We start from the raw sequence: 20,577 nt of genomic DNA, 5'->3' as shown, positions 1-20,577 counted from the left end.
TGTGTATGTCTGTGCCGTGAGAATGAATGGAGTGAATGTTTGGTATGGGATGGGAGTGAATAATTTCTCATGAAACTATTGTCTCTTTTTATTACTGAACAACTCCACTTGTAATCTTCTATTTTGGTTCTGTGCAAAAATCAATAAAGTTTGGATAAAAGAAGACAAAGTTTCTGTCTTTATTTGCTGCCAGGCAACCCCCCTCATTTGTTGCCTGAAGCACTTATATGCCTCAAAAAGCATATATGCTTTTTATTTTTATTCTTATTCTTATTATTATTCTTATTATTATTCTTATTATTATTATTATTATCATCATCATCATTATAGATTATAAGCAAAACTCAGCTGCTATGATAGGGAAGCTGTGACTGGGTTTTTGGGGTAATCAAGTCAAAATCCTCTCTGGGCTGTCATGAGTATGACGTATGATCTATTTTAAAAAAATCTTGTATGATTTTTAAGCATATCAGTGCTTCACACAACAAATGAATGAATTAAGTTTGTGAATCAAATAAAGACAGGTACTTTTAGTTCTCCCAAAACAAATCGAGGCTGAACTTGCAGCTTGGGGGCCCCCTGGTGGCTGCAGGGCCCTATACAGCAGCATATCCTGCAAGAAACAGCTCTGGTCAATCTTTTTTTTATTTTTTTATCTGGTCATACAGCTTATCTAGATTCTTGAGATTTTGTTCCTTAATGTTAATTTGGATAATTGTCTGCGTTTTTCACAGAGAACAGAACTCTGTAGTCTAAAGTACATGTTGTGTCATAATATTCATATTTTATTAGCTTGTATTCCTGTCACTATGTGTGAACGAATTAATGATATTTTACCAGTGAGTCTGCCTGAAGTTTGTTCTGTCCCTACAGAACACATGATGTTAAATTGGTTTCAAAGATGCACATTGTTGTTTATTTTAAACATATATTTCACTGGTGACATCAGCATTCAGAAGGGTTACTAGTAGTTTTTCTCCATGACAAAAGCTCGATGTTCGGAGTAGGGGTTCAGGCATTGGCAGTATAATGAACATGAGCCCAACTCATTAACCTACACACTGCTCATTAGACAGGTGCTGAAGGGTTAATGACAGGAGTATGTATGTGTATACAGAGTCCACATCACAGAGCTGACCTGGGTGCTACATACTGAAAGACAAGGCAGAGACTGCTTTGGCTCAGACACGTTTTCCTGCAAACACCAAGGACGGGGGGCGGCTGTGGCTTGGAGGTAGAGCGGGTTGTCCACCAATCAGATGATCGGCGGTTCGATCATTCAACCTCAAATTGTCTGCCTGAAGACAGCTGTACCAGATGCTGCAAAAATAAGACGAGGAGAATTCTGAAGATCACAACCACCTGGAACTTTTCTCTCTGCTGAAGAAGATTCTGGATCCACCAGACCTGCACTGAAAGGTGGGACGAGCTCAGACCACTGGGATCCTGAATGAGGACACTGCCCTTACTCCTTATTACGTTATCATTTATTCATTTTGTTACTTATTTAGTTCATTTAAGAACGTATTGTAGGTGCAAATACATTTCACTGTGATTGTTATTTTATGATTGTAGAAATGAAACGTTATGTTATGGGATCATTTCATTCACAGTCACCAGGAACACTAGGTGGCTGTCTTGTTTCTCTTTTCAAACCATGTTACTCAGCACTAACCTGCAGCACATACCTGCACAAGTCAACTGTGTGATGTCAGATCAGTTCAGTGTGTTCAGAATAAAGCAACTGGATAAAAACAGATACAAAAATTTGAGATTTATTGAACTTGAAAATAGCATTAAATTCCACTTAAACATTCATTATAAGTAAATACCTACAACATTACACTGAAAATATCACCAGTCACATATAAAACAATAGATACAGAGGATCAGTTCAAACATAAAAAGCAGCTCAACAGCTAAAAAAAAAGTATTAAAGAGGAATATTCAACACAATGAGCGAAGGCCATGCACAAAAGAGTTATCCATTGTTAGTTGTTAGAAATGCTGGTTCACCGAGAAGTCGACACTTTAGCTTCTGCTATTTCTAGAGTTCTACCCGCTGACCAGTACACACAGTCCATTCTGTGGTCCGCTTCTTTGCCTTGAGATGAAGTTTTATCACTAAGATATGACACCAACATTTCAGAGCCCTGTTATTTCATCAGCTGAACATCAACAACAACACATGCAAAAACCCCAGGCAAACCTTAACACACTGGAGGAAGAATGGAAGAGAAGCACACAGCCAAGGGCGTCTCTGGTGTCTGGCACAAATTCAATATTACTCTATTCTGGCCTGCTGCCACTAGTGAGAAAGCAAAGCCTGGCAGACCAACAGTCAGAGATTCCCTTTTCCTACTTTCTGGTCGAACTTGAAATCAGCAGCAGGAGGAGAAAACCAAATGCTTGGCCAGTTTTTTCTTTGAAGGACTGAAGGGGGAAGAGAGGGGAGGGGGGTTCTAACTTCTACAGCTGAGCATAAAAACATGGAGTAGTCAGCAAAACGTGATCATTGTCACTTCAAGTGTAGGCACTCGTGGCTCTTCAACAATGCACAGCGACAGCAGTCGGGAGGAAAAAAAAAGTGATTTCTATCGCACCAGAAAAAGTTTCAGGTTGATCTTGGAGAAATGTGGCTTGTGTGTTTCAGCTCAATATCACAAACAGATATGTTGGGAACAATGGTCGACTATCTCACTAAATGTTTTACTGACAGGAAAAAAAGAAGTCTTTGGTGTTCAGTGTGACAACAAACTGAACAGAACTACACGTACGAGAAAGAAAAGGACTTCCAAAGAACTCTTGGCATCTTCTCCGATCCAAACTAAGGGATGCTGAAGACACTGGACATCATAAAGGAGTGTTGCATGACAACAGGAACCCACAGAAAACAACACGCACCAGGAGTGTACTGTTTGGCTATACAGGAATCCTTCATTTGAGGCAAGACTCTAAAGCCCCGCTCATTTGATACAACAGCTCAGCCACTAATCCTCTCCTTTAAGTCATTTTTGACTTGGATCAGGTACAATAGTCAACCATCTTGAATCAGACAGGTCTGGACTCTGCAGACACACCCACACACTGAAGAAAAGATACACCAACAAAGCCCTCCTTTACACATGTTAATCAGTCTATCTTGGCTATTATTAACATAACTCCATTAGTACGATATCATAAAAAGATGCTGAAATTCAGATAATTCTATGTACCTTGTGAATTTTACATATATATATTTTAAAAAAAGAAAAATCACAGCATAGATGCAGTTTCGCCTGAATATATTCTGGGAAATCATATCTTCATCAAAACTGCACAGTAATTAGGGTCTCTTTGTTTGCATATACATTACCTGTAAATTAGTATGCTGCAGATGGAAATGACTAATTGAACAGCTCTAGTGTTCTGTCAAAGCTTGTGGGACATGTTTGAAGGGTGCTGAGAGCTTGAAAACTAATGGGCACGCAGAGCTGAGGGCGGTGCCTGGAGACAGAAAGTGCTGATAAAAGAGCCCACAGACGGAGTCAGTTCAGCCTGCAGCGGGCCCTCCACTGACGGGACCATCACATCACGTCTGGGTTTGTCGGAAGTGTTGGTAGGAGCAAGAGGTGAGCGCCAATCTGCGAAGATTAATGGAGATCTGCTTCGGTTGAACATGACCAGACCAGCCAGTGTGGGTCTGCCATCTTGTGTTGTGATTGGTTGTACTCCAAGAAGGCAGACGATGTAGAAAGATTGTTTTCAGAGGAGCTTGGTGTAGTGAAAGGTCCACAACACACATACCGCATCCTCTGAGTGGCAACTGCAACTTTATTTACTGCATGATGAAGCCAGGCTGCGGAGCCATACGAGGTGAGGGCCTCTGAGGCAAAGCAGGTGGGTACTGAGATATAAAGTGGTTAGGGTAGCCAGAAGGGACATTGGGGAAGGGTTGGCCTGTTCTGGGAGGAATTGGTGGGTATGGAGATGCTGAGCAGAAGACAGGAGGCTGGGGGGCAGCAGCTGGAGCTGAATTTAGAATTGGTGCTGGCTGGGATGGAGGAGGTGGGGGTTTCCTCCTTGGTTGGGCAATAGGGGAAGAGCTGTTGCTTGTCTCGGTGAGGAGGGAAGACGACGAGGGTCTAGCTGCCACTGACACATCCTGAGATCGTGAGGTAGGGACTGGGAGAGCCTGGGGGAGCCGCTGGCCCTGCAGCACCATCTCCTGCAGCTTCTCAATCTTCACCCTTCTCAAGTGGGCCAGCTTCCTGTTGCTCTGGTAGGCATCAATGAAGGCATCCAGGGTCATGTCGCCATCCAGGAATGAATCGGCCATATTCTGTTGACAGACGTAAAGAGATATGCGGACAAGTTTAGAGGGACAAGTCCCTTCAACAGACATCCATGAAGGTAGAAAGTACATCCAGGGACAAGAAACACAATAACATAAAGCCTGATGTTGATAAACTGTTCAAATGATCTGAGACATTCAAATCTGAATAGATTTGACTACAAGAGTGTTCCTGTACCCAGGATGTCACCTAACGTGATGGATAACCTGCAGTCTCCTCCAATAGTAATATTTGTCAAAATAAATCCAGGTGAATTGTTGAACTCTAACAGGTAGTTCTTTTGTAGTATTTCTATTGTGGTGTAAATGGACTTAAAACAGCAGCTTAATGATCTGATAACTCAAAAACACTGACAGGACAGGTTCAAAACTGTAGCCTCTATGTTATTCTTGCTGCCCGTGTGCTCTCCAACAAAAGCCTCTTTGGGAGGAGACATCAGCAACTGGAAAAGCAGGTACACGAATGACTGACTGTGTCACAGGGACATATGAAGTCATCCACAGAGAGAGTGAAATCATGCTTACCTCTGTCTCCTCTTCTATTTTCGCTCCCTCCGCCTGCAGCAGGGCCAGCAAAGTGTCCAAGGAGGTGTTTCCTGAACTGTGGTCTGTTAAATGACAAGACACCACAAACGTTACTCTGCTGCACCCGTTTAGTCTGTGCTCCACACACGGAGTGTGAACTGGTGCTACAACATTTGTAATATTACAATGATCAAATGTGAATGTGAGCGCATCACCCAAAGCTGACTGGCATGTCCAAACAGCCTGAATGCCTCTCTGTTTGCACGGAGTCAACTGAAACTCACTCTGTCTCTAAGGACTAAGCTGGTTTTGTTTGTGTTCTTCAGCAGGACTGAAAGTCAACACCTATGAGAGCTGGGACGGCATACACACATGGTGACACACACACACACACACACACACACACACACGCGGTGACACACACACACGCGGTGACACACACACACACACACAGTGACACACACACACACAGTGATACACAGATACACAGATACACAGATACACAGATACACAGATACACAGATAGGCTATTCCATTGTAGACTTCATTCTATGCATGGCAACAAACGATCAAGACCAGTTCATTTATTTATTTGAGCACATACCGGACACACAAACACTGTACATATAGGTCAGAGTACAATATTTCTGCAGTCAAACATCCAGATTTGATGTTGAACATCTTCAGCTCTGTGAGGCTCTGCTTACCAACATGCTCACCATGTCCATGTTCACTATACCAAGTTAGCATGTTAGCAGGACAATCTTTGCTAATCAGCAGTAAACTCAAAGTCCAGCTGAGGCTGATGGGAAAGACATTTTTGATGTAGGTCATAAAAATGACACGGATGCCTGAATCACACTGAGATAACAAAGGCCTGTGTGTGTTTGATAGAAGACAATATGACAATCACCAGTCATTATACATGACTAGCAAAATTCAGTTTGAAATCCTGTTAGCTCTCCTGTAAAAAGGTGTCATCAGCATGCCCTTAAGCCAGACACTTCAATGACTTTGACTGCTCTGTCACTGTTTGTCACATTCCATGGTTAAAGGTTTTAAAAGGTTAAAAAGAGTAAATGAGTGAGTGTGTGTGTAAAAGGAATGACAAAAATAAATACAAAAGCAAGTGTTGACAAAAGGCCTGACCGAGCTACTTTCATTTAAAAAGGTCCAGTGTCGGCCATTTACTGCGTGTCTCTGCCCCCTGCTTCCTGTCTATCTTCAGCTGTCCTATCATTAAAGGCATAAAAGGCAAAAAAAATTATCTTTAAAAAAAAAAAAAAAAAGGTCCAGTGTGCAGGATTTAGGGGCAGTTGTTGATTGCAACCCCCTCACCTCGCCTTCTCCTTCTTAGAGTGAAGGAGGCTACGTGTTTGCTCTGTTCTGGCCTGACACTGTAGAAGAGGACATGCAGTCTTCAGATATGATGGTGCTTTTTAAAAAAGTGACAAAAGCATAGCATAATAATAGTAATAATAACTGGTATGAGAGTCTGAGACAGAACCAGAACTTGCATGGGCCCTACAGTCCCTCCTGTATGGCCCATCCGGCCTGGGAAACGCATCAGGATTCCCCAGGAGAAGCTGAACTAGCTCTGCCACACCTGCTGCCACCGCAACCCCAAGGCATCAGATATTTTCAGGTAGTGATGAAAACAGTTCTAAATATTACATTCCATTTCTGCCATATTCTGTGAATAGAGCCACCTCAACCTGACACACTGGACATGTCTGCTTTCTGCATTTTATTTCAATACTTAACGACAGCTGCACAGATGAGGTTCAAGGACGTAAACCAGGCTATCTGCACTGCTTGGCCATGACAAATAATAAGCCAAGAGAAGGGTTTTTAAGGTTATCAGTGTTTTGGTCAGACAAACTCCCAAATCCTCATGTTGGTTTGCCAAATGTTACAAGCAGAGTTTAAACTGTCTTTGTCGGGGTCAACTATCTCACTCTCTCACCCATAACAAGGTGGACTTTCAGGCATATTAGCAGCGCTCCTCCACACAAAGCTATGATTCTCTGGCTGAGCAGAGACCCGGCCCAGTGCCCAACACACAGTCTGGGCCTGGACATCATGAGACAGCCATTTAGTAAATGAATCCACGTCAATCTCTCCTTTCTTTGTCTCTTCCCTGCCTGCTGGGCCCACCACCCACCACTCCATCCCACTCACTACGCCTGTTTTACACCAGCTTGCCTGGCAGCACAATGGCCCACTGTGGGTTGCCATCCTCCCCAAGTGTTGAGGAGGGTGGTGCTGCTGGTGTCACTGTTTGCTAGTGACAACACAACAGGCTACTGTACAGTGGCTCTTTCTGCTGGCTTAAACAGCTCTGCTCCTCTTTGCTCTGAGCATTGCTGTCCCTCTCCATGTGCTCTGCAGAAAATCCACAACTAGGATGGCTGGTGCATGAAAGGCAGGGGTCAGGGGAACACCGGGTAACCTACATTTGACCAAAGACATCAGTTGTCTGTCACAAAGCCACAGACCTGCATCAGTGTACTGACTCCTGCATGAGACAGGAGCTTAGAATACAGACTGTAATGATCATCAAACAAGCAAATTATATCTGCAAACATATCAACTAATATTTGATATACTCCATATTTCTTCTGGCATAAAGCAACCATTGTTTGTACGCGCTACATGCCAGCACCAGGCTGCACGCCTTGCAGAGAAGGCAAAGTCAAACTTTTATCAGTGCAGCAGAGCAGTGAATGGCTGGCATGCTATTTTGAGAAGGCTGCCTGGCAACCACTGCGTCAACAAGGTCACAAGTATCGTCATTACACACTAGGAAGTACTGTGAAGGTGTGTAAGTGATATTACAGCCCTCCAAGTCTTTCTACAATCCTACAATAAATCAGAACAAGAAGTTCAACAGCAGCGACTCCTTCAACTGGTAAGACGACGGCGCGGCTTTAAAAAAAAAAGCTGCGTCAGCGTCTGATGGGAAACACAAAACTGGTGAAACAGGTCCCCAGTTCATGTTCATGCAAAATATGAACAAACACTATGAGGGGAAAAACATGACAGAAGGCCTCAGCCTGCTCTGATGGAAAGGTTCACTTTGTCTCTTTATTATCAGTGTTTTCATGATGTGTCATTGCTGAATGATATGTCATTGCTGCTGTACCTAGGGTGGACTTGCGAAGCTGATAGGACTCGAAGTTCTCCTGCAGACAGCTGTAGCGCTTGGTGAGCTGCTCCTTCTTGTGCTCCAGTCTGGGCTGCAAGGCGAGGTTCTGCTCCGCCAGCGTTCGGTTGGTGACCAGAGTCATCTCCTTGCTCTGCTGGACTTCCTGCATCTACAAAGGAAGAAGACAACATGTCAGTAACATGTCGTGTCTGTGACATTACCTTTGCACAACTCTTACATCATCGACTCTTTGCCGAGAAGCACCAAAGAAAGAAAATGTTGCTATGAATCATTACACTTAATCTGCCAGATTTCACACTCCCACAAGCCTCAGCACAGATTCACAAAGACAAATCATGTTTCTCAAGAGCAACTAGAGAAGAGCTGATACTGACATTTCATGAGTGGAATGTTTCTTAGTTTAAAAACTATATGAGGCCATGACGGGCAGTAACAAGCGGTTATCTTGAACCTGTCTGCTTATGTAATGTAATGGCTACTGTGTCTCTGAACAAGAAACTCTTTTCAGGACACATCATAACAAGAAAGCCACAGGTGTATCTAATTACATGAATCATGGCTGCGTTCCATTCAGGTGCACTAGTACCTGGACCCTGCTCTAACACAGACTAACTCACTGTCACTCCTCACTCTACACTGAGCAGTAAACACTTTAAGTGAGCGTCCTGTGTCAGCACCGACAGTTTGGGGGTTATTTCATATTCAGACATCGAGCACCACAGAGTAAAAAGTAATTCAGTCACTATCATAATTCACTAACATAATTCATCATCATCACTGTTTGTAGGTATGTCACACTCACGTCAGATTGTTCAGAGTGTAATTACAAGCAGGCTATTTTGGAAGAAGGTTCACGTTGTGGGAGATGTGAGATATTACAACATGTCACATTTGGTGTGAGAAACTACACAAGTGTCAACAAACCACAAAGCTTTCCTCTCTGCCATGCAGCATGTAGCAAACTGTCAAAGAAATGACTAATGAAAGTCTATGAAATGATAAACCCATTATGAAAAGAGTTTTTGGAGATTATAGTTTGATCATTATATTGTTGAATGACTGATAAACTGTTCTCTTTTATCTGGTTTCATTCTGTTAACAAACAGAAGTTTAATCATGTGACTGCATGACTAGAAGGTAATAATAAAGGAATATCCAGGAAATTCATGGAGTGCACATGTATGCTTTTACTTCAGCACTGTGACACAGTGGGATGAAGTGATTAACCTGTTTATCTATTGCTGTGGTTCAAAAAACATGTTTTGTAATTATTCAGGTACACACTGTTTCAAATACTTCAATCAACAAAGGAGCGGCGACTTAAGAGTCTCACCAAAACAGCTCCAAGGACATAACTCTGTCCTCACTAAAACTGTAAAACTAACTGATAACTAGCTGTGCTTTATAGATCTGTGATGTTGACACAGGGAGAACATGCAGACTCACAGAAAGACCCCAGGTTCCAACCAGGAACCTTCTTGCCGTGAGGCAACAGTGCTAACTACTGCCCCACCGTGCCCCCAGTCATCTGAGCAGATGGATTAAAAAAAATTCTGAAGCGTCATGGACAGGGAAAATTAGCTATAGAGATCAAACCTGTTGTCTGAAGCAGGCTGTAAACATGTTTATTTCTGCTGTGAAGCGGGACATTTTAATATGGCGCTTGTGGAGACTGACTCACTTTTGCAGACTGTCTCAAGTGGCTGCTTGAGGTATTACAGTTTTTAGCACTTCTGATTGGCTTGTCTTCCCCAGCACCGGAGGCTGCCACCTCGAAAATACTGAAATGATGAAACACACCACTTTTTTTAAAAAAAAGGGTATGTCGTATCTAAAATCAATAAAGATATGTGATACACAGAGAAGATGAAAGAACAAACTACAGCAGAAACCAACACATCCTGACTTTAGTCCCTAATATGGGTCAAACTGCAGAAGCTCTAAATCCTACATTTCCCATACTGCAACTTTACCATGATTCTTTCACAATTTTTCTGTAGGAATCTTAGTGAAATGCAGGTTGAGCTGTAATGACTGATAAAAATGACATACATCAGAGTCACAGAGTGTTCTAAACTCAGCTATGAGAGGAGAGACATTTGAGGACAGAAACATCCTGTCAGTGACCCTGAAAGGGTAAAAACACTCAATATTATGTCCTATTTTTTTTAATAACACTAGTCCAGTAAAATGGTGCCTGATGTAAGAATTCATAGCCTGGTGTGCTGTATGGAATGGGATCCCTACACTATTCTTTCATAATCTAAAACTTTGAAAGAACAATTCGTTCATGTGTTCCTGGGAATATGAATCACTATCAGCTGATATATCATTATCATATTATCTTAACTCCAGTATCTCATACAAATGAACTTCACCTACAGATTGCATGCTCTCTTAAGGAATCCAAAAGGGAAGTAGCTAAAAGGTGAGAAGCAGCTTCATGTACACTCACTTCAAAATGGAAAGGACAACAGAAGGGTTCCATGGGGACATTAGATAACTGGGTCACCTACAAATCAAGATCACACTGGCTCCAGCTCGGTGGACACTGATAAAAATGTCTTGCAGCCACAAAGAGGCCTCTGTTACACAGAGTGACACACAGAGTGACACACAGAGTGACACACAGAGTGACACACAGAGTATCTACAGGTACCTTTAACTCAATTCATGTAAAACAAGCTGAATCCAAACAAAGTCATCACAGCACTATTTGCATTATTCAAAAGGCGTCACATGTGCTGCCTTCACTGTGCACTCTGCAAAATGAGAACATTACTGCCTGCAGCATGTTAGCAGGGCTCTGTGTACATACTGCAGCTGTAAACTGTGCTTCTCTGTGCTCTCAGGTTACACTTGACGCCTTATGACACCCACTGCCTTTGTTACCGTCCACGGTAATAATGAAGAAAGAATTTCCCAGACAGTTCCACCTTCAGCTCAGGCATGTCTTCACACGGCTGATTCTCATGACTAAGTTGTGTCGCTAGAGAAAACAAGTCCCTCCCTCTCTGTAAACCTACCGAGGAGGAAAGCGAAACCATGGAGACAATCAGAAAGGGTGTGGATCAGAAACACAACCAACAACACAAAAGCTCCACGTTCATCCAGGATGACAGTGTGCTGCTCTTCTTGCTTCAGTCAGGTGGGATGGATATGAAGGCTGTGGAGGAAAGCTCACAGTCAGAGAGGGGCATTCATCTCGTACACGACATGAGCTTAAATGAGACAAGATGCCATGTTGACATACATCTAACATTCCTGTGTCCTGAAAATGTGTGTTTGATTTGTTGGAAGTGCTGAGAGCTGTGAGAAGCTGTGGCTGCAGGAGGGGACAGAGAACAGCTCACACTCCAAAAGAAAGACAGTGTGAGCAGAGGAGTTCTCCACACACAGGTCTGACATGGACCACATCTGCACATCTCAGTGCTCAGCCTTTACAGACTGTGGCGTGGAAAAACCTCTCAAGACAAGGGCAGACTAATGGTAGGAGCTACTCATTAACTGGACATTGTCCTTGTGTGTGTGAAGCAGAGAGCTGAGGGCCTGTGTCAAAGTGTCACCTCATGTTTCTGCCTCACACACCTGCTTCTGTTCGAACACTGTTCTGTCTCTCTGCCTGTACAGAGTGTCGGAGCTAGGCGTGTGCTTGAACTGCGGTGTTCTGTAGAAATGACTCAGCATTAAAGCTTCCACTGACATGTGTTATTCCTGAACTCAGACTGGCCTCCTGCTGTCCGGGGAAGTCCACTTTTAACCCGGGAATGAATGTTAAAACTTGAGACAGCGCTCCGTCCCGAGGTGAACGCCGTGCGGACCGGTTCAGGTTCGGGAACACTTTGAGTTCTGTCGAACTTATTTTTGTTTAAACCCTAAACACGATTCAACCACTTCCGTTACTGTACCGAGCCTGTGTTGGGAAACACAACAAAGGGCTGAGGAAAAACACAGTGACCGAGGAAAGGCAGCGAGGAGCGAACACGGGCTGCACGTACCTCCTCCATGTCCTGGACCATCTTGGTGAGTTTGTCGTCGTCCTCCAGAATCTCGTTGAGCTGAGTCATCGTGTACGAGCTGAACTTGTTGTTAAAACTCGACATTTTGGCGGTCGTCGTGAGCTTCTCCTCTCTGTCTCCTCTCGGATTGTGACAGCTGACCGAGCTCCTCACAGGAAGTAGTCACAGCAGACACAGGCCCCGCGCTGCCTTCACGGGCTGGCGGAAATATTGCAATCATAATAATAAAGGCGTAGCGCTGTCTTTGACTAACTCTACTGTGTCAGCTCATTCCCAACATTATAAAATCATGCTGAATTATGATTATGCTTGTACTGATATATAGCGAAAGCATAATTCAGTATGATTTTAGAGCAGTCAGACCTGGCCTCTGTTTCCTAAAAGGACTCATGATGTTATTGATGTCGTTAATCCACGTCCCACTGTTCTGTCCGATGCCTCCACTGCAATCTGCGAAGAGTTGTGTCTTTCTTCACGGATACAGTGGCATCTGTCAGGCAGGATATCTGTAACATGAATATGCCCCTTGAGGATGTCTGTGCTCCTCCGGCACAGACTGCTGTTTTTGAGCGGTTTGAGAACATTTCTCTGTCATCTTTTACTAAGGTGGTTAGCGGCATGAAACTGTCCCTTAGATACCACTCCAGCCACGTTTTTGAAGGAGGTTCTGAGTTCTGTTGGGTCAAGTCTGCTTGTTTTTAGAAACACTTGTCTTAGCTCAAGCTCAGGGTCTGTTCTAGCTGCCTTCAAACACACTGTGGTTAGGCCCCTCCTAAAAAAAACGCATCTTGACACCTCTGTGCTCTCCAATGTTAGACTGGTCTCCCACCTGCGCACTGCATTCACTGGATAAAAAAAATAGACGCCTTACCTCGTAATTACGAGATCTTTTCTCGTAATTCACGAGAAAAGATCTCGTAATTACGAGATAAGGAAAGGTGCCTTATTGGCCACTGCACTTCAGTAAAGTTAGAAAAAAATTGGCACTTCTGGGATCAATAACTCTTAATTGTTAAAACACAAAACGCATATTTTCAACCGTAGTAAGAGCTACAACCTAACGTTCATCACAACGAGCTACAACCTCGTGTCTCTTTGGACCTGTGTTTTGAACTTCACTAAAAGTCACTATTAGATAATACCTCATTTGCATATTTAAATATAAAAACTTTTATCCATCCACTCTCCTTAACCACTTATCCTCATCAAGCTCACGGGACCGGATCCTATCCCAGCTGACATTTTTTTTTTTTTTTTTTTTTTTTTTTTTTTTTGCCATGCTGGGGGTCATAAAACTCAACAACAGCTTCTGCCTTAAAATACTATATTCTTTAGCTGGATTGTGCAATGACACAGCAACAGATGCCAAAAGATGCACGTAGAGAAACCATCTTTTAAAACACACCAGTGTTTCACAGTCCACGTGTAAGTGGAGTGAAATTGGAAAGGGGAATTTACGAGGAGACATTAAATGCAGCATTTGGTATTTGTTTCCATAAAAGTGAGCAAGCAGAATATTTGACAGTGCTCATGACAGTAATTTATACTGTTACATCATCGTCATAGAGTCATTCACTGATTTATCATCATGACAGATAATCATAGTTCTACAGTTTTTACAGTACATTCTTTGTAGTCATTAAAAAGAAACACCACATCGCCTGATATGTTTAATACATTCAGCTCTAGATTTTTACTGTAATGCCGCTGCATTCATCTATAAGTAGATTTCAGCCTGTACTGCACATAATATCTTTACAGTACACGTTAACTGAATCTAATAAAATATGTATTTATAAAAGATACTATCAACCCCCAGAAACAACCAGCAGTCCCATTTCCACACACACGTTGTCAGTAGTTCAGGTTGCACTCAGACTCGCTGTCACTGCTGCTGATTTGTCGTCTCCGCTGCCTTCCTCCATCAGGCTTCCAGCCGAGTTTTTCAGACGGGTTGAGGACCTCCGCTTCTGTCCCGATGCCTAGGACCTGCCTCTGCACCAGCTTGCAGTACAGTCCCCCGCTGGCCATCAGCTGACTGTGAGAGCCTTGCTCAGCCACGTGACCCTTGTCGATCACGATGATGTTATCTGCCTTCTCCACCGTGCTGAGTCGATGAGCGATCACCAACACCGTGTGCTCCTGCATGATGTTGCTCAGAGCCTGCTGAACCTGCAGTACATAGAGTAGAGATGAACAAAACTATCTATGCAGTGCAGCAAACATGCATCACGGGGCTCTTATCTGCCTCCTGTACATCTTTTCACTTACAATGTGTTCACTCTCTGTATCCAGAGCGCTGGTCGCCTCATCCAGGATAAGAACGCGAGGGTTACGGATGAGAGCTCTTGCAATGGCCACTCTTTGTTTCTGCCCCCCTGACAGCTGGGTGCCTTTCTCTCCAACACCTGGGGATTGATACAGATGTTGCCCACATGGCAGTCACAACTAAATGAATTCAATTCATTCATCCTCCATTTGCCTCCACATTTGTTTCTATTCACATTTTACTGTTTTACACAACTGTTTTGGAAATGGGCTTGTTCAATAATAACTGACTTATACATGGACACATAGAATAACTGACTTATACATATACAGACAATAACTATAAAACTGCATTTCTTGCAGAAAATATGGTGTGGATGCCATCTGCTGAAATGCCTGATGCAAATGTGAAAATGAAATGAGCTCAAAAACAGTAGAATATTGTTATAAAGTTTAAAGTTTGAATGAAGTTGAAGCTGTAGTATAAAGAAGTAGTGAAAGTTGAAAGTGTTGAAGGTTTGTAGAATGGTTTGAAGGTTGTGCCATTTATTTTAATGTAACATTTGAACGTGAAAAAAGTTGAATATTTTAAAAGGTCTGAATGTTATGAATTAGTAAAATAATTAGATAATTAGTACGAGCCACCATGTGCTGAATGAGCTGAATATTGTGATATTTGAATGGTTTCTGTAGGACAGAGTATGTAGGAGAAGTTAGGTGCCAAAACAACTTGGTGCAATAATAATAATAAAGAAGAAGAATGCCGCATAATTACTTGTATCATAGCCTTTAGGAAGGGCGGTGATAAAGTCGTGAGCATTAGCCTTAGTGGCAGCCTGCACCACGGACTCTATGGGGGTATCCGTGAGGCCATAGGTGATGTTCTCCTCCACTGTCCGGGCAAACAGCACTGGCTCCTGGCCCACGAGAGCAACCTGCAGAGACAAAATAAAAGACGATCAATGAGCCAGGCTGTTCCCAAATGAAATACCACGGGCGAACTAGAGCATCCAAAGTGTAGTAATCCACAGCTGAAAATAGTCCCCAACAAAAGAGCAGTGTCACAAATGTCTAGCTGTTTTGGGAAAAGGCCAAACCATTTTTCAAAAATTAAATGACATGTTTGTGACCTGTTGTTAGAAATCAACCAATCATCTCTGGTATGAATATCACACATTAAAAATGTCAAACAAACAGAGGACATGTTCTATCCTGACCTTGGAGTGGAGGTAGTCGTGCTGGTAGGTGTGCACTGGCTTTCCATCCAGCAGCACCTGGCCTTGCTGTGGAAGATAGAAGTTTTCCAGCAGATTCACACAGGAGCTCTTGCCACTGCCCGAAGGTCCCACAAGAGCAGTGACCTCCCCAGGCCGCAGAGTGAATGACACTCCCTGCAAATACACACCAATTCACAAAGTGACTTCTTTGGTATACATACTGCATATTATCGTTATCTGAGTGAATTATAAATGAACTGCTCCAACTCTGCTAGAGTGTTAGTTTATCAGCAGATGGTGGCAGCAAGAGTTCAGAACAAACCTTGAGAATATCAGTCTCAGGTCGTGTTGTGTAGGCAAATGTGATGTCTTTAAATTCAACCAAGCCGGTGCATGTTTCAGGAGCCTCTGTACCAACAGACGGGTGTTTTGGTTCCCTGTCCAGGTACTCGAAAACCTTTTCAGCAGCTCCAACTCCCTGCATGAGGCCCGTGTACACTGATGCTATATTCTGTAAGATAACCCACTCATGACGGGGTGTACAAGTGTCTCTAGGTTCTTTTCATACACACATGATGAAAGAAAAAAAATGAATAAAACAGAAGAAATACCTCAAGACATTCTCCCAGTTCAAGCACGTATATAAAAAATGATATCAAGGCACCACTAGTCATCTGACCGCTTATTACAAGGTGGCCGCCATAGTAGAGGATAGCAACCTCTAAAGCAAGCTCTGAGATCTGAAAAACACACACATACACACACACCTTACTGATTCCCACAGGTGTCATACAGGTGTCAATAAATTCATAATATGTTCTAAAATAAATGTAGCTCCTCAGCTGCTGGTACTTACAGAACTGGACCACATGTAGCAAGCATAGGCCAGTGCTTGTTTTTTGTTGAGCTGGTACATGGCCAACAGCTTGGCGTAGTACGAGTCGGCCTCTCCACATTCGTTGGCAAAGCTCCGCACCGTCTTCATGGCTGAAATGGTTTCTTCTGCAACTTTATTGGCTTCTGCGAGGGTCGTCTGCACCTCTTTGGTTAATTTCTAAGAAAAAATAAAATCCAAAGAAGTGAAATGAATGTTATACGTGAATGACGTGATCAGCACAGACTCCAAACTGCTTTACCTTGTAGAATTCGCCATAAAGTTTAGAAACAAGAGCGATTAAAGGGAATCCCATGATGGTCACCAGTGACAGCTTCCAGGACATCCCACACATAAAGATGAAGTCACCGGCACCCTTGATGGAGCTCCGCAGGAAGATGTTGACATTCTGCGAGATGAGGTCACTCACCTGGGTAGTATCAGATGACAGACGTGAGATGATGTCACCTACGGGGTGATATAGGTATCTATTAACTCTTTTGTTGAAGACGACAAACATATAGAGAGAGAAATGAATTACATGGATGGATGGATGGATGATGTTCCTATCTCACCTGTATGGTTTTCATCAAAAAAAGCAATTTCCTGCCTCATCAGCGTTCTGAAGAGATGGTTTCTGAGCCGAAGGTTCAATCTGGCAAAGGTTAGGGTGAAGACTCCTCCACGTACTCCCATTGCAAGAGAGCTGAAGAGAGGGTAGAAGCATAGAGGCATTGCGATTGACAATAATGCATTGTTAAGGTCTGGTACATGTGATGTCATAGGCCAGTTATTTTATTTTGTAGAATCACACTGCTGACATACATCACCATCAGGACACCACCTGTAGATACTCACCTGGCCAAGGACAGAGCCAACAGTGTGATCACAGGCTTAGCCAGATACTCCATACTCTGGTGAACCACAATGCTGTCTATTGCTTCCCCATAGTAGTACGGTATGAAAACCTCACCTACAGGTTCAAGACACAGAGAACTGACTTCCTAAATGTCATTAAAGATCAAGATGCTTAGTGAAAACCTGGACAATGAAGAGACATTTTTCAGTCAGTATGATTCAATTGTTTCAGTAGTTTTGAGATTGTCTGACCAGTCCAGCTGTTGTCCACCAGTTGTGTGTCTCCTGTGACAATAAATTAAATCTGTCTCTGTCTAAAAAATCCATCTTTGTGTTCAGGACTGTAAGATAAAAAAAGTCCTCTGGGATATGTTGATGGACATTTCAAAGACCAAATAATAAACAGAGAAAGTAATGAGCAGACTAATCAATAATAAAAACAATGAGTTGTGAAGAGGGCCATAAAAATCAGGAATGTTTATCTCTGTGTGATCTGGAACAAGTCACACACTTTTAACCTATTTCCCATAGAAAACATAAAAAATAGAAGAATGTCACCCTCCTTTTTAATGGACAAGATTGCACTGACTGGACTGGTTTATGCCACAGACACTCACACACAGCAGAGATGAGGAGGAAGAGGACGGCTACAGACAGCAGTCCACTATCCTTTCTGCAGTAGGACAGGAGACGCCCCAGTGTTGCCCCAGAGCTCGTCTTTTCCTTCTCCTGGTTTCCCTCCTTCTTCCTGTCACATGGCACCTCCTGCTCCACCTCACCAGCTGCCTCCACCAGATTTTCAGTGTCCTCAGACCTCCCTCCACCTCCACTGCTGCTCAGTGAGTTGGACCCCAGCAGGCTCCAGAGCAGCATGACACCCACAGAGGAGGCACATGTCCAACAGATCATGCTTAGGAGCCAGGGCTGGTGGGTCAAAGGCTGCAGCTCAGTCAGCATCAGCATCTTGGCCAGAGTGTAGTTGATGATGATCAGACAGATGAAGACAATGAGGGTGGTGAGCTTAGCAACCCTCGATGGCCCGTCCTCTCTGTTCCATGACACCCCTATGCAGGCTCCCAGCAGGAGGGGGGCTCGGAGCAGCATGGCTCCCCAGAGGTCAAGCACTGACTGGCGGATGTCAAAGTTCAGGACGTCCTCTTTGAACACACTCAGCTGTGATCCATGTGTGTACAGGACAGTGACCACAGCCACATCCAGCACAGCGTACAGCACAGAGCAGCTCACCACCACTTTGACAGACATACTGACTGGACTGACAGAGAGTGGCTGTGAAAAGTGAAAACATACTGTTCAGAGGTCACAGCAGAAACTAGAAACTACAACACACACACACACACACACACACACACACACACACACACTGTAATGTTGATTTCCTTACATGTGCTTTTATTTTGAAGGAATGCACATCCGGTCTTCTGCGGCTCGTGCGTACTTTATCCAGTCATTGGTGCAGGTGAACAGTGTGACCTGTCAATAATTGTCTCGTGAAGTCTACACCTACCTCACCTGTCACACATTGTTAGCTAGCTAAGCTATCTGAGTTAGCTTTGTGCTAAGAAGCTAACGTAACTTATTTCTTCCACGTTATTAACTCTCGCCATGTCCGCGTGAGCAGCTGTCGATGAATTCTTCAGATCGTGTCGTCTCTGCGTCTCTGTCAGAACACATACAGTAACGTACACACAGTGTGTGTTGGCTCGGAGAGAACACCTTCAGTATATGCCGGTTCGGACTGACCCACAGGCGGCACAGTGAAGTGGACGTCGGTATCAAAGATCGTCTATTTTAAAGTAGTCATACAAAGTGATACACCTGACACCATGAACAACGACGGTCACGGGGACCACGTTTCACGCGGCTTCGCATTCACGCTAATACATATGTGAATTAATGGAGCATGCACAGCTTCAACTGAATCTAAAAAAACCTCACAACTAGCATGCTCACCCTCCTTTATTCAAGACACGCAGATCAATTCGGTCTAAACGCATAGAAATATGACGGAGTGACACCTCTTAGTGAAACCTATCTGTTGTGCCAGCGAAGGTAGTGTAGCTCCTCCCACCAGGTACGTCACTGTGTCCAGGATCAGACAGAGGAGAGGACAGCTGACCCAAAGTTTCATTTTTTCCCCTTTGACCCTTATTATACAATAATATGTAACCATGCTGGTGCTTTGTTACTATTGCACAGTGTGAACTGGTATGACTGAATTCTTTGTTTGTATTGCAACTTTCAATAAAGTTGGGGGGGAGAGGAGAGCTGTCCTCCTCACACTGTGATGGACACACTGTTAAAGTCCTCTTATAATTATCTCATAATGTTATGATTAGTGTAATAATGAAAGATAAATTTGTATCAAATGATTATATAAAAGTCGCAAATTCCCAGCAGAACTATTAAAAATATCAACAAGTTTCTTAAATGAGGTGTCAAAATCAGGTAAAAATGAATTCTCTGCTCCAGGACTGTGGGGGCGTGTCCACTGGAGACGCTGAAGCCACTCCTACTCGCAGGACTCTGTCTGTCTGTGTCTGTCTGTCTGTGTGTCTGTGCCTGTCTGTCTGTGTGACTGTGTCTGTCTGTCTGTGTCTGTGCCTGTCTGTGTGTCTGTGCCTGTCTGTCTGTGTGTCTGTCTGTGTGTCTGTGCCTGTCTGTGTGTCTGTGCCTGTCTGTCTGTCTGTCTGTCTGTCTGTCTGTGTCTGTCTGTCTGTGTCTGTCTCAATATGTCACGTACCTCTGTGAAACAACACACTGTGTGGAATTGTTTTGCAGCATGGCACACCTGCAGTCCAGGAAGGTGCCATTACTGACACACGTTTCAGAACTTTTTCAAAATAAATCCACTTCTTCATCTCTTCGTGTTTGTGTTTAAATAAAGCTGTTCATCCAGGGAAAATGCATCTGCAGGACTTCAAGGCAGAGCTAGCTAGCAACTGAGTGTAAACAAGAATAATAACTAGCATACAGGTTTTTATACTGTTGTGGGATTCTGCTCAGGGTGGCCTCAGTGTGTCATCAAGCCACCCTTTAAGGACCACCCACAAAATCCTGGACTGAAAACTGAAAAACTCCACATTTCAGTAATATATTGTTCAAAGTTTTCATGTTTTCAGCAACTATTTTACAACATATTTAATGTATTTTGAAAAAAATCTCAGAATTGTCTTTACATGGACTTTAACAGAGCAAATCTCAGCCACAAGCTTCCAAAAAGTGGGACACTAACATTCTGGACCACTGCTACACGGTTTGAAAGGACACCTATCGCTCTGTCCTCTGTGCAGCCT

At 43.4% G+C, this 20,577-nt stretch overlaps 2 protein-coding genes and 1 long non-coding RNA gene across 6 annotated transcripts; 1 reads left to right on the top strand and 2 right to left on the bottom strand.

Annotated features, from left to right (window-relative positions):
- Positions 1-1,759: 1,759 nt before the first annotated feature.
- On the bottom strand, positions 1,760-12,261 carry vps37ba (VPS37B subunit of ESCRT-I a). Of its 3 annotated transcripts, none has more exons than XM_010750557.3 (5): positions 12,026-12,176; positions 11,054-11,193; positions 8,004-8,175; positions 4,859-4,941; positions 1,760-4,321 (listed from the first exon to the last, which is right to left on the bottom strand). In XM_010750557.3, the coding sequence occupies exons 2-5, from the start codon at positions 11,072-11,074 to the stop codon at positions 3,818-3,820; spliced, it is 780 nt and encodes a 259-aa protein (XP_010748859.1). In that variant the 5' UTR covers positions 11,075-11,193; positions 12,026-12,176; the 3' UTR covers positions 1,760-3,817. The 3 variants fall into 3 exon arrangements, with proteins under 3 accessions (XP_010748859.1, XP_027138728.1, XP_010748858.1); XM_027282927.1 differs by lacking the exons at positions 11,054-11,193; positions 12,026-12,176 and adding exons at positions 9,709-9,808; positions 10,483-10,538; XM_010750556.3 differs by lacking the exon at positions 11,054-11,193 and having other exon boundaries at positions 12,026-12,261.
- Positions 11,629-14,457, top strand: LOC113746605 (uncharacterized). The gene is made up of 3 exons (XR_003462993.1): positions 11,629-12,050; positions 13,975-14,086; positions 14,342-14,457. It is a non-coding gene; the product is annotated as an uncharacterized LOC113746605 (long non-coding RNA).
- Positions 13,519-19,316, bottom strand: abcb9 (ATP-binding cassette, sub-family B (MDR/TAP), member 9). 2 transcript variants are annotated; one of them, XM_010750555.3, is made up of 12 exons: positions 18,666-19,315; positions 17,881-18,550; positions 17,264-17,378; positions 16,981-17,111; positions 16,668-16,873; positions 16,388-16,585; positions 16,143-16,271; positions 15,854-16,042; positions 15,532-15,705; positions 15,090-15,249; positions 14,318-14,454; positions 13,519-14,218 (listed from the first exon to the last, which is right to left on the bottom strand). In XM_010750555.3, the coding sequence occupies exons 2-12, from the start codon at positions 18,524-18,526 to the stop codon at positions 13,901-13,903; spliced, it is 2,403 nt and encodes an 800-aa protein (XP_010748857.2). In that variant the 5' UTR covers positions 18,527-18,550; positions 18,666-19,315; the 3' UTR covers positions 13,519-13,900. The 2 variants fall into 2 exon arrangements, with proteins under 2 accessions (XP_010748857.2, XP_019120726.1); XM_019265181.2 differs by lacking the exons at positions 15,854-16,042; positions 16,143-16,271 and having other exon boundaries at positions 18,666-19,316.
- Between the last annotated feature and the right edge of the window lie 1,261 nt (positions 19,317-20,577).

This window comes from Larimichthys crocea, chromosome X (assembly GCF_000972845.2).
Source record: "Larimichthys crocea isolate SSNF chromosome X, L_crocea_2.0, whole genome shotgun sequence".
In the NCBI taxonomy this organism is placed as follows: domain Eukaryota; kingdom Metazoa; phylum Chordata; class Actinopteri; family Sciaenidae; genus Larimichthys; species Larimichthys crocea.
The sequence above is the reverse complement of the archived record's forward strand: the minus strand, read 5'-3'. Positions and strand labels throughout refer to the sequence as shown.

Bases quoted from the DNA above. Each gene is read 5' to 3' on its own strand.
- vps37ba (XM_027282927.1), bottom strand. From the start codon at position 10,523: ATGTCCCCATGGAACCCTTCTGTTGTCCTTTCCATTTTGAA. The intron at 4,942-8,003 runs GTACAGCAGCAA...GTCATTTAACAG, and splicing joins GCTTCGCAAGTCCACCCTAG to ACCACAGTTCAGGAAACACC. The intron at 4,322-4,858 runs GTAAGCATGATT...GTCTGTCAACAG, and splicing joins AAATAGAAGAGGAGACAGAG to AATATGGCCGATTCATTCCT.
- abcb9 (XM_010750555.3), bottom strand. From the start codon at position 18,526: ATGTCTGTCAAAGTGGTGGTGAGCTGCTCTGTGCTGTACGCTGTGCTG. The intron at 16,874-16,980 runs GTGAGATAGGAA...ATCACCCCGTAG, and splicing joins TTTTGATGAAAACCATACAG to GTGACATCATCTCACGTCTG. The intron at 16,043-16,142 runs GTATTTCTTCTG...GTTATCTTACAG, and splicing joins AACTGGGAGAATGTCTTGAG to AATATAGCATCAGTGTACAC.